Source organism: Candoia aspera, chromosome 2, assembly GCF_035149785.1.
Source record: "Candoia aspera isolate rCanAsp1 chromosome 2, rCanAsp1.hap2, whole genome shotgun sequence".
Taxonomy (NCBI): domain Eukaryota; kingdom Metazoa; phylum Chordata; class Lepidosauria; order Squamata; family Boidae; genus Candoia; species Candoia aspera.
This window is the reverse complement of record NC_086154.1, coordinates 35098335-35112279: the sequence shown is the minus strand read 5'-3', so window position 1 is coordinate 35112279 and position 13945 is coordinate 35098335. Positions and strand designations below refer to the sequence as shown.

The 13945-nt window shown below is 36.6% G+C and overlaps 1 protein-coding gene across 1 annotated transcript in view; it reads right to left on the bottom strand.

The window, feature by feature from the left end:
* The window catches only part of LOC134489119 (contactin-4-like), a 251112-nt gene extending 237828 nt beyond the window's left edge, over nucleotides 1-13284 (bottom strand). Inside the window, exons 1-2 of the mRNA XM_063291601.1 lie at nucleotides 13163-13284; nucleotides 12137-12312 (exon numbers count right to left, since the gene is read on the bottom strand). Of these exons, the coding sequence (XP_063147671.1) occupies nucleotides 12137-12278 (142 nt within the window). The 5' untranslated portion in view covers nucleotides 12279-12312; nucleotides 13163-13284. The remainder of the gene's footprint in view (nucleotides 1-12136; nucleotides 12313-13162) is intronic.
* Nucleotides 13285-13945: the final 661 nt, after the last annotated feature.

Here is a 13945-nt window from a genome sequence, read left to right as displayed (position 1 = left end):
TAGCATGCATTACCTTGACAGCATCATCTTGCAAGATTTTGAACAGTTCAGCTGGGATGCCGTCGTCTCCTGCTGCCTTGTTATTAGCAATGCTTCTTAAGGCCCACTCAACCTCACTCTTCAGGATGTCTAGCTCTAGCTCACCGACCACACTGTCAAAGCTATCCCCGATATTGTTATCCTTCCTATACAGGTTTTCTGTATATTCTTGCCACCTTTTCTTGATCTCTTCTTCTTCTGTTAGGTCCTTGCCATCTTTGTTTTAGATCATGCCCATTTTTGCCTGGAATTTACCTCCAATGTTTCTAATTTTCTGGAAGAGGTCTCTTGTCCTTCCTATTCTATTGTCTTCTTAAACTTCCGCGCATTGCTTGTTTAAAAATAATTCCTTATTTCTTCTGGCTAACCTCTGGAATTTTGCATTAATTGGACATATCTCCCCCTATCACTGTTGCCTTTTGCTTTCCTTCTTTCTTGGGCTACTTCTAGTGTCTCAGCAGACAGCCATTTTGCCTTCTTGGTTTTCTCTCTCTTTGGGATGTGTTTTGTTGCTGCCTCCTGAACAATGCTGCCAACTTCTGTCCATAATTCTTCCGGGACCCTATCTACTAAGTCCAGTCCCTTAAATGGATTCTTCACCTCCACTGCATATTCCTTAGGAATATTAGTGAGCTCATATCTAGCTGATCTGATCTAGCTGATTAGGTCTTCCCTAATCTCTTTAGTCTGATCCTAAATTGTGCAAGAAGAAGCTCGTGATCTGAACTACAGTCAGCTCCAGGTCTTGTTTTTACCGACTGTATAGATGTCCGCCACCTTTGGCTGCAAAGGATGTAGTCAATCTGATTTCGGTGTTGTCCATCTGGTGAAGTCCATGTATAAAGCCATCTCTTAGGTTGTTGGAAGAGAGTGTTTGTTATGCACATTGAGTTGTCTTGGCAAAATTCTATCAGCCTATGTCCTGCTTCGTTTTGTTCACCCAGGCCATGCTTACCTGTAATTCCAGGGGTCATTTGACTGCCCACTTTAGCATTCCAGTCTCCTGTGATGAAAATAACATCTCTTTTAGGCGTGTTGTCCAGCAGGTGCTGCAGATCCTCATAGAACCGCTCTACTTCAGCTTCTTCAGCATCTGTGATTGGGGCATATATTTGGATCACTGTGATGTTAGATGGCTTGCCCTGAATTTGAACTGAGATCATTCTATCGTTTTTTGGATTGTATTCAAGCACTGCTTTAGCTACTTTACTATTAATTATGAAGGCTACTCCATTTCTTCTGTGGTCCTCTTGTCCACAGTAGTAGATCTGGTGGTCATTTGATGTGAAGTGGCCCATTCCAGTCCATTTCAGTTCACTGATGCCCAAAATGTCTATCTTTAATCTTGACATCTCACCAACAACAACATCCAATTTGCCCTGGCTCATAGATCTTACATTCCAGGTTCCAATGGCGTGTTGATCCTTAGAACATCGGATTCGCCGTTCACCACCAGCACCGTCGGCCGCTAGCCGTTCTTTTGGCTTTCAGCTAGCTGCGTCATCACATCTGGGGCTAGTTGAACTCATCCTCTGTTCCTCCCCAGTAGCATTTTGACCATCTTCCGACCTGGGGGTCTCATCTTCCGATGGTATACCGACATATCTCTGGTTGTACTGATCCATTTAGTTTTCACGGCAAGAATAGTGGGGTGGGTTGCCATTTCCTTCCCCAGGGATCGCATTTAGTCTGACCTCTCTGTCATGACCTTCCCATCTTGGGTGGCCCTTCACGGTTTAGCTCATGGGATCATTGAGGTGCTCAAGCTCCAGCACCACGACAAGGTAACGATCCTTTGCTGAAGAAAGACTTTATACCACTACTTTATACCACTATTTGCTACTGGCTTTGCTGTACTGATACGGGCCTGACTTGCAGGACATACAATTGGTGGATATCACCTTCTGCCTCAACCAGTAGGGCTAAGTGATACTTGCTAAAGAAAACAGAATATGTAGCAACTACAGCTCTGCTTTAGTCATTCTAAATTATAGAATGATTATACCAGTATGGCAATCAAATGGTATTAAATTAACATAGTTTAGCATGAGGGTTGTAATGTCTTCTTTTCTCCTCAGAAATAAGCATTAATGGGTGATTTATAACAATGGAAGTTGTCATGAGTAATGACGGTGAGCAGGAGGGGGCCTCTATCCAGGGGGGAAAACACATGCGTAGTACTGAGGAATTAAGCAGCCATTCAAAGAGACACAGATTAGGCCCGCCTTAGCTTTTGGGGTTTATATGTCTGGGTTTTTCCCACACTTATTCAGTTTGTTAGGATTTTGTTTATGAAGCTGTAATAAACACTAGAGAACTACTCCTCGTCTCAGTGTGTGTCTCACTGTTAGGACAGAAGTAAACAAACCATAGTCCCAGTGAAGCTCAGCTATTGAATAGGGGAAAAAAAGAATGAATAGCATGCTACATGTCATATCCATCCATCCATCTCTATTTACATGCATGTGGCATGGTAACCAAGATGGGGAAAAACAACACAACAGCTCTAGGAGGTTCATAGCTAAATTTCAAATGGTCCATGATATCAAGGTGAACCAACCTTTATAGTTACAACACATGATGAATAGAAGAAACTAACTTATGTTGCCTGTTTCTTAGAGAAGCGAGATGAAACTCTAGGAAGGTAATATTGGCTCAATACATTCTGCCTACTTCTTAACATTAAGTTTATTAGGGCCTAAAAAGCAACAGGCCATACCATAACTGACTGTGATGCAAGAACAAAGACTGGTTATCAGTTACAAAAGGTTATTCTTCTGCCAGCTTACATAAAAGACATTTTGAAAAGCCAATTCATGCTTGAGTTTTTCTATTATGTCTCAGTCTGAAGAAAATACAGAAGTTATGGCAGGAGGAGCAACAAAGAGTTCTTTTAGCAAAATGCAAGTAACTCATGTTCTTTTCTTTTCCAGCCCTTCCTTCTCCTTGGTACTGTATTCAAAGTGATTTTGCAATGTATAGCAGGCAAAGGAAATATAAATTACAATAAGAAAGGAGACGTATTTTTAAATTTCACAGAACTCCCCCCCCCCTTTAATTTATTTCTAAACAATGGGATAAATATTCCAAGTTTTCTCACTGGCCTTTGAGGTCACACCTGGAAATGTTTTTCACACCTACTCAGAAGACATTGGGGCTTAAGCCAGAAATATTTGAATGAATGAATTTGCCTAGGAAGTTTATTCATGATTCTTGACTGATCCTGCTACTTTGATCACTGCTATCCTATATAAATCAGTGTAGCTTTGTGTGCTGGTCTTGACAAGCCAGTGACTCCCCCTATTAGTTGCAGATGTTTTACTTTGTAATACTCTTATTTACAACTGTAAACTGTTTTGAGATTTTTACAGTTAGAAGCAATATACAAACATCCTTCTGGACGGAAATGACTATAAAAGAACTTCTTTCTTCTTCCCTGGCTCAGTCCCAGAATTCTCCAGCCATTGGAGACCACACATCTTAAAGCTGCTGGCATTGAGAAAACCTGTTCTATGCTTTCATTGTCCTTTGGCTCTTTCTTCTGGTCTGCTTCTGCATCTGGTGTTCTATGTATTCCTTAATCCTGACTCAGTCTTCAATCATAATATCTTGATCCCTGCTTCCTGATCCTAGGTCCTCAGGTGTTCTGCTGTTCTTACTCTTTGATCATGACTATTATTTGTCCCATGACTGATGATTATAAGTCTCCATTTCACCTCAAATTGATATCTTTGATCCATTAATGATATAACTGTTGCTTACCAAATAGGTAACAGTTTTAAACTTTCCCATCTTTCTTGATAGCACCAGCTTTTTATTCTATTTTAGGGACTTTTTGAAAAGGAGATTTGTTTGTGTTTCAAATCCATTTCCACTGTTCTTTTTTCCTTTTTAAACATACTGTCAAATAAGAGGTAATTGTGTTTTTATAGCAATACAAGTAACTATGCTTTTTACCAAATTTGAGAAATAATCTGACTTTCAGAAATTAATCCAGCTGTCCAGGTATTATCAGAGGCTTCCCTCATTTTCAATACAGATGAACTTAGATGAACACCATATCAAAATAAGAATAATTCATTCAGAGTCTGGTTTCTAACTCCAGTTTCTTATTTTTATCAACATATCATCTTTGATACACTGAGTTATTGAAGACTTTTTCAGATCAAAATCAAACTAAACAAAATTATTTTTATAAGTATAGCTAGCTGTCTTGAGTAACCTTTTGGTTGAAAGGCAGGATAGAAATCGATACAATAATAATGATAGCAGCAGTAGCAGTAATAATATGCATAAATATAAGAGGATTCTGTTCATATTTGTGTTTCAGAGCAGAAAAGAAATATTTTTCTGAGCTGCTCTATCCTTGACTTGCATAGTCCAGGCTATTTGCATTTCCCGGTCACTTTCACTTGTACAGAGACTGGAAAATTAAACACCAGCTGCCTCCAGAAGATGTCACATTTTACTTTACTCCCTGGAGGAGGAACGGGGAATATCATAGCCTTTTAATTACCCTGTATATGTAGGAATTTAGAAGCAAGTTGCCTTTTACTAAGCACTCATAATGAAGCTATAGCTCAGGGCTTACAGAAATTATTATTGAGGTACTATGGAGACCAATGGATAATTCATAAATATAGTTGATAAATAGAAATTGGGCAAGTGACAAATGCTGGTATGTCACAAAAGGTCAAGCTGCTCAGTATATCTGGCCATTGATGTGCAGGAAGGGGTGTTCTTGCACAAGCAATGAAATATATATGATGGCCACTAACAAAATGCCATAAATCAACTTCTATGAAAAAAATGCCAAATTTATGAATGCCTTCTGGTCACAAAAAATATTGACATGTCCTTATCTACTACACAATACTGCGTTCATACATTATTCCTTTAATATTAACTGAACACACTGAGCTAATTTGTATTTGGGTTTTATTTGAAAAGAACATCATCCTGGAGAAAGCACTTAATTACTTATTTATTTCAATGGAAAAAACTTATCCATGATAACTTTGTCTATATTAACTAATATAAAGGAAATGAGTAATTATAACAGCAGTGGTTAGCCACGCCTGATTCGCAAGTATGACTTTCCTGTGCAGATGAATGGATATTTGAGTCTGTGCTGTTTTGTTTTGGTTGTGAAACAGGAGTTTTCAGAAGTAAAAGGTGAGTAAATGCTAGATACATGTGTGTAATGCATTTTTCTTATGTTATTTATGGTATGGTTGGTTACACTATTGCATGCACCACTATTAGGCAGGGCAAGTTAATAGGGTAAGACATTTTTGCAGGTGAAAATACTGAACACTAAAACTGGATGAATACCCATTTGTTTTCTTCTCCTGAACAGTCACTCAACTGCTTTCAACATAGTTTTGGAGGATCTTTTTTTGTTTGTTTTTTTCTTATCAACTGCACTTATAAGTTGCAAAATGTTCCTGGATCAATTATCTAGCCTTTGAAACAGGCTAGTTCCAGAAAACAATATTTTAAAATGTTCAGTGGCTTTTTCAATCAGTTTTTCAAACAATGACAGCTCAATAAAGAGTGATGAACAAAGGTTTTGCAAAGACAACATCCATCAGATAAAATGAAGGAACCAGTGTCAATCATTCACAATAATAAAGTTTTTCCAAAGAAATCATTAGATGGGTCAATATTAGCTGCAAATCGCATACATTTTAACACCCTCTACTGAGTTTGTGATACGTTGCCTTTGAATCAGGATACTTTTTTTTCATTATGTATGGATGAGCTATCTTACCCTTCGGAGCAAAGTGCATTGCTGGCTCTTATTTTCTTCTCTGTGTGGGTGTGCCTGTTTTTAAACTAATGAAAGAATGTGTCACCCAAGGAACTCATTTTTATGTTAAGCGTATTAATATTCTCCAATTACCTTTTTTATTTATACTACTAATTTATCATCTGTATCAGCATTTGTCCTTGCTAGGCATTCAGTTCCAAGCATACTGTAACTCAAGTTTCTTAATATCTAGGTGTAACTATGACATTAATATCAGCAGTCCATTCATATAATCTGCTGAAATATACTGTTTTTTTTAAAAAAATAACTTATTTAAAGCTAGCAGAAACCTTCCAGAAAAAGCATCAACACATCTGATACTTTTTTGGGGTAATCTGAGTGGTATTAAAATCAATAAAAATCCAATAAAATGTGTTCTGCAAAAGCTGCTAATAAATTTAAAGCAACAACTCTCTTTTCTAATAAAAAAGTCAAGCTTAAAATACACCAGGCTAGAAGCCGGGAAGCTGTGAGTTCCGGTCCCACCTTGGGCACAAAGCCAGCTGGGTGACCTTGGGCCAGTCTCTCTCTCTCAGCCCTAGGAAGGAGGCAATGGCAAACCACTTCTGAAATCTTGCCAAGAAAACTGCAGGGACTTGTCCAGGCAATTGCTGGAGTCAACACTGACTCAAAGGCACATGCACGCACAATAAAATAAAAAAATAAAAATGGATGTCCATTATTCACAAAGAAAATCAATCATACATAAACTGCTTTATTTCCAAAATGAAGGCTGCTGGTGCTTCACAGATTCAGTATAGGTAGTCCTTCTTTAGTGACTGCCTCATACAGCAATCGTTCGCAGTTATGACGGTGATGAAAAAGTAACTATAAGATCATAAACGCAGTTGCAGTTTCACTTAGTGACCACTTCGCTTAATGACCAAGTTGCCAGTTCAAATTGGTTGCTAAACAAGAACTACCTGTAGTTTAATCTCTGACATGTTCCTCTAATCCCAGGTGTGAAGGCTAGAAGTTCAAGAAGTAGGGGGGGAAAGCATGAGTTGTTGAACCATGACTATTTGAGAAATGACCTCCTGAGCACGTTCTACAACTTGGCTCTGGTTGCTCACAAATGTCTGATGGGTTGTGATACAAACTTCTCCCTAAAACTTCTTTTATAACAGATTTTAGTTTCATATTGGAATGAAACAAGTTTTGTACAATACTGCTGAACTTGAAAAGTCTATTTCTAACCTCATATGATGTTAAATAAATACTACTAGCTGATCTTTGATGAAAACTCCCTCTGCAGTAAGGCCCACCATTATGGAGCTGTAGAGAAATCTTGCTGCAATACCGACACAGAATGTTCACTCCCACAACAGGTAAAAAGCCAAGCCAAAGAAAACAGATGTATGCCAGTTTAAAGAGCATTAGTCAGCAGAAACATAGTAAACTAACCTAAATCTTACTTGAATCAAATGATATGCCAACAACACTTTTACCATGAACTAAAGTGAGTCCCTGTCCAGCATAGCTATGTAGTTTTTCCTTATACAATGTGTTAAAATGAGACCAATTTTTTTCTACTCAGTTCTCTGTTCATAATTTATATAGTAATGTAAGGTGAACAGCACATAAACTCAGAACAATTTACTGTAGTCCCCTTGGATCTTGGTTGTAGCCTGGGTTTTAAACAGTCCAGTTTTATGCAGAATTTATCCAGGATTTATTTCTGAAATATACTTGTTTGCCCAGCTGAAAACAGTGCTTTCATACTTTGGATTCTCAGTAAAAAAAAGAACTAGTTAAAGCTGAATTCCTTTCTTCATGTAATTCTGATTAGCAATGGCATGGAGACTTTTTAGCATGGCAAATAATGCTGTGCCTTTTTAGTTTCAGACCCACATCTCATTAGTGGACTATAGTTTATTTCTTGTGTATAACATTTTATTCTGTTTTAAAGGGCAACTATCATGTGAAACAGCAATGAAAAATATTGTAGGACATGGCAACAACTTGGAGGCACACATTTAGCATTTGCACTAAAGTTAGTTTGTAACCTGAATATATTTCTAGAAAAAATTGCTGAGCTATTCTGACTTCTTTGCAAATTTAAATAGATACTTCAGTGTGTCAAATTTCACAGCAATGGAGAACCACAGCAGCTAACAATCTGGATTGAACACTTGACAAGTTGCTGCCCAAGCATTTCAATCAAAATAGAGTTTTCTCTGGCTAGTTTGAGTCCCAGCATCAGGCAGGTCGGGCAGCAGCAGTTTAAAGGGTGCAGTGCCAATATGCCAAAGGATATTCTTGTCTTCAAAATGTAACCATTTAGTCTTTTCTCTCTAAAGCAGAAAGCTATACTTTGTTACCAAGAGACAGAGCCATCTCCATTTAATAGAAGAATCATCAGTACACATCAAAGAGGAAATTTTCATTTATTTATTTAATTAATTTTTATCCCGCCTTTATTGTGTTTATAAATAACTCAAGGTGTCATGTTCACCGTTCCAATGTTACTGTTACATCGTAATGTTTCGCATGTCATTTGGCTGATGCGTGTTTCGTCTGGGAGGGGAGGAGGATTCCATCTCGTGGGATTGTTATATGTTAGCAGCCGGATTGGAATGTGTTTGGGTTATCTTGTGTGTTCAAGGTTCCTTTCCCAGGACATCAGCAGAAACGGTTACCAGCACCTGGGGGGGGGGGGAGTTTGCAACGGCAGGGCAAGGGGAGGGATTACGTTTGAGCCGAGGGTTTTTAGTTTGTATTTGGCACGCTTTTGCTCATTCTCAGCTTTCTCTGTATTTGCATACTATTCTTTAATAAATCAGATATCATTAAGTTCCTGCTTGTGAGTCTGAGTCTATTAGGGTAGGCAAGCCTTACACAAGGCGGCAAACATACCTAATACTCCTTCCGCCTCCTATGACAGAAAGCACTGATTCTAAGCCAAAATTAACCTTCAGTTCTCAAGCTTTATGGGTAAACGTATCCTAACTCATGGTGGAAACAATGCCTGAATGTTTGGGTAGGTCAGAGTCTATTAACAACAGCCAGTGCAGGTCATCTTGAGTAGCAGTAAAAGAATTCAGTATAAATGACATTGTAAAAATCCATAGACAGTTATTAAAGATAAACAACATTTTCAATGCTATTTCAAGCTAACAATGGGAAGTCCTGGGTGTCCTATTTCAAGCTAACAGCAGGAAATCACAGGCATCCAAGGTGGGCAAATAACAAAGCGTGCAACACAACACAAACTCCATGATTTCAGTAACTGTACCTCACAATGGGATGCAGTATGAAAGGCTGAATTTTGCATTGTGACATTGTGACCCAAATTTCATTATTTTTCATCATAGCGATTTGTACTGGATGCCTATGTGGGAAGTATTTGAGTTTTCTCAATGTTATCATCTCCATCAGACAACATAAAATGTTATGTCATTTCTTTTTTTTTGGAGGAAGGAACACAACAAACTTCAAAACACAGTTATTTCTCTATCTCCCTCATACTATTTCAAATCAAGATGTAAATCATTTGTAACTTAACTTAAAAGTTTTGTTGGTCATAAGAGCCAGCACTTGCTACTTCATTGCTAAGAAACTAAAATATTGTTGCTTATAAAAGACAATCTTCTTAATTAAAAAATCAGACAAGCCATGTAGATATTTGGTCAACTCTCAGTGCTTCTTAAATTATACAGGTGCTCTTGGACTAAAATTATATCACATCTAATTAAGCACAAGAGAGATTTCAGTGTTCTATGCTCACAAATTAAAGCAAACTTAGCTTTCAACTCTCAGATTTATATCATAAGGCAGTTCTATAAAGCCTAGCAAATGATGGTGGGGCACCATAGCGGCCTGATTTCATCAAGCAAGGAAGAAAGCAAATAGATCTTCTCCACAGAGGGAAATTGCTTGCCTTTAAGCCCCGGTATTAATGCTACAAGGTTATCTTCCCTATACACTGATTTTTACAAAGGATGAATTAAGGTACATCATTCAGAAACCATGAAAGTAACTGGCCAGGTCTCAGAGGAAATCTGTAACTCGGTGAACTCTCCACAAACATCTAGAACTTCAGACTGCAATTCTATGGGTTCTGTGCAGAGAGATTAGAATCACAGAATCTTAGATGGTCATTTTGGCCATCGAGTTCAAACTTTAATTAAAGCATCTCAGACAGAGGGTTGTCTAGTGTCCAGCTGAACACAGACAAGAAAGGGAACTCATCAGTTCAATGGGTAATTGGTTCCACTGCTGAATGCTCTTACTGTTAGGAAATTTTTCCTAACATTCAAGCAGAATCTGCTTTCTTCCAGCTTAAATCCATTATTCCATTACCTGTGCTCTGAAACAAAACTGAAATGATCTTGACCTTCTGTATGACATCCTTTTAGGTATTTGAAAAGTGCTATCCATATCATCTCTCCTCAAGGCTAAGCATTGCCAGATCTTTCAATCTTGCTTAGTTTCATAGAATATCCGTAAGCTGAAAAAGATGTGTCCTTTTGTAAATCTGTCTGATGAACCTGAAGCTCTAAAGGTGATGCTGCAATAACAACTTCTATTTTGTTTTATGCTGGAGAGAGAATAGATCACTGAACCCAAGGCCTTTCCACTTCCCAGTTATGCCCTTGGAAGGATGGAGAAAGCAGCAAACCTTCCCCCTTCGTCTGGGAGCAGTGGAAATAAAACCAAAAACTGAAAAGAAGCAAAGATACAAAATATACATTTAGTCAGAAGATAACCTGATGATCCTCTGATATCTTCCTCCCCAGATCTTGCTACTATTTTAGATTACATCTTCTCTTTTTCTGGACAAGAAAATAGACTTCCCCAAAAAGCAGGGGACTGTTTAACTATATGTTTATTTGTTTCAGTAAACACTCAAGGAAGTAATTTAAAAAAAATGAGAGACTAATATTAACTATTAAGTTAATATGATTCATACAGAATGACAATTGCTTCATATAACTTTGGATGGACTTAGAGTGGTGTTGGGTGCACCACAGGAAGACCTGAAGGACCCGCTTAGGACAGATCATCATGGAGAAAATCTATCTATGTTGTTGCTAAGATTCGACACTGACTTGATGACACATGAACAATCATATCACATATTGGTGATAAACAGCTAATCCAGAATATGTATACATAAACACAGGGACTATAATGTCTTCAAACATTTACCAGCAGTGAAACAATTGTGTATAATGGATTAAAATATTTGAGCACACTTTCATAATCTAAATGTGTGAAATAGATCCTTAGTCCTTCTGGTGGGATGGTTTTTAGCTAAGCTTCTTTCTCTTATTCAGTACAATAATAATAAAAAAATGGATTGTGTGATTTTTCTGTCTTAAATTTTGTAACTTGCATTATAAAAGGAATTATTATTATTATTATTATTATTATTATTATTATTATTATTTCAGAGCAAGGTAGTCGAATCTTGCTCAGACCACATAAACACCATGTAAACCATGCCTCAGATACTTATTTTAAATTACTAAATGGCTAGGTTAACACCACACTAAATTCTAAATGGTATAAGAAAATGCTATTGCTGTGTTCATATAATTTGTATATAACAAATCTGTTGCAGCTTAATGTGATAGAATGAAGCCCACAATATTCTGAATGAGAAACATCCTAGCTTAACAAAAATAGTATATATTAATTTGTTCTCTTCGAAATACAAAACAAAACATTTCATTGTCGTTCTATTTATCTGGCATATCTCCTGAGCATACTAGTCAGTTTCAGAACTCTGAGCCTGATTCAGCACTTTAAAAATCAGTCTCCTTTGATTCCTATTTTCACCACTGAAAACCAACGAAGTATTTACAGTTTAATGGTTTTCTAATATACACCGTTGGGGCAGGAGGAAGACATCTGAAAGAGTTAACATTCAAGTAACCTACTGAAGGCCAAAATTATTATCACTGAACTGTTGGTAATTTTATGAAGTCTTGTATAATGTGTGTGTGTGTGAGAGAGAGAGAGAGCGTGCAAGCTCATGTACACTGGAGTTCGTCATAAGCTTAAGAAGATGTTAAACATTTACAACCTTATCAGATCTATAAGGATAGATCTCTTTTCTTTTCTTCCGAACTAAAAAATTACCAATATTTACTACTATCTTATCAAGAACAAAACCAGTCAAAATATATTTCCAAGCAGATTGAATAATTTATTTTAGAAATCAGGACACATTCTAAATAGAATAATGCATAATCTTCTAAAATAGCCAATGTTATAGCTTTCCTCTACTATTATGTTATAACAAAGCAGTATATGCCATATTATATAATTGCTACTTACATGCAAACTGCAGTTTAGCTTCTCGGCTTACAATTGTTCCAAATGAATTTGTTGCTATGCACTGGTATGTTCCAGCATCTTGAGTTTTATTGGGATTATTGATCAACAAGCTGCCGTCAACCACAGTATAGCGGTAATCCATACCAATGTCAACAATGGTTCCATTTAACTTCCACCTATATTACAAAAAAGGAGGTACTTTAATTTTGCTCACTTTAACTAATTGTTTAGGTATTTAGAAAAAAAAGGCATACAATAAAAATGCATTATCTGCTTCCTAACAAGCAAGCAGTTATGATTTCCTGAGCAAGTCTAAAATGTTATATACTACAGTACATGAATTAATATTTACATCACAGTTGTACCACTCTAGAACTAAATATCCTAGTCCAATACCATATATTGAATAAACTCTTTATATTTACCACCTCACAGATTATGTTGTCATTTAGACTTATTTATTTATTTAAATGTAAATTACCCTTTGCACACTAGTGACTAAAAACATGCCATTAGAACATGACTTCAGCAAAAGAATAAAACACTATACAGGGCCAAAATTATGCATATAGAACATGAAAAAAATAGAAACAAGCAAGTCTGCTGCTGTATACTACTACATTGATCCTGCTTTCTACTCCTGCCAGCAGGAGCCACGAACGAAATAGAATCTCTTGATTACTAGAGAACAGAAATGGGCAAACTTTTCCAATCAACTGGAAACTTGATTCCAATAAATTGTAAAATTCCTCAGTTGGTCTGGGCATGCTTCCAACCAATAACCAAAATCTGAAATATCACTGAAATCTTGAGACATTGTGCAAGATTGACAACATCTTGTTGGATTCTGGTAGGAATGAGTTGCGATTTCTGTGAATCTCTCATGATATTTCACAATAACATAAGATTTCAGATTTTATTTCTTTTTATAAAAAATAGGGTTGCCTCTTGGAGGTCTGATTGGCATTAAGGCATCATGGGATGCTGTAGAATACTGACAAAATAGTTGATAAAGATGTAAGTTACCTTATGGTTGGCTTAGGATTCCCTTTTACTTCGCAGTTCAGTTTAACTTTTTTTTCCTCAGAATCAAGTGCAAAAATGACACTGCTTGGTTCCTGGATAAACACTGGTCCATGCAGTATGTTATCATCTATAATAAACAGTGATAACGTTTAGATTTTATGGACATAAAGTATATTTACTACTGTTTATCATGAAAATATTTCTGTAGATATAAGTACAGAGTAATAGTTATATCCAATGTGCAGAAATCATAAATATGAATAAAGTAACTTGATACAATAATATATTCCACAATAAATTATAGTATGTAATAAATCTATATTAAAAATCAGGAAAGTTATCAAAAGGTGCAAAAGGATTTTTAAGACTGTCAGTAAACAAAGTTTAAAAAGTTAGAAAAACTTTCCTTTAACACTTGAATACCAGCTTAAACTAAAAGAATTTATAGGAAAAACAGACTTGTGGAAAGGGGAGCAAACATAAGATGGAAATAAGAAACTAGGAAGGAAGGACATTGCCATTTATTTGTATCAGCAGACCATTTTTAAGGGCAGACCATATTTAAGGTAATTCTGGTAATTCTGTTTTGAAAATATATAGCTGGGAATTGACTAGAAAAGAGGAACTAAAATGATCATGCAAGCAAGAGATAAAAAGCATTTGCAATGAACCATTTTAACTGGGTGTGGTGAAACCAAAATTAAATTAAAATACAAAGCGTAATTGATGTTTTCTAACATTATGAATGTTTTGGAAAAATTGTGGAAGTGAAATTCTCTTAAT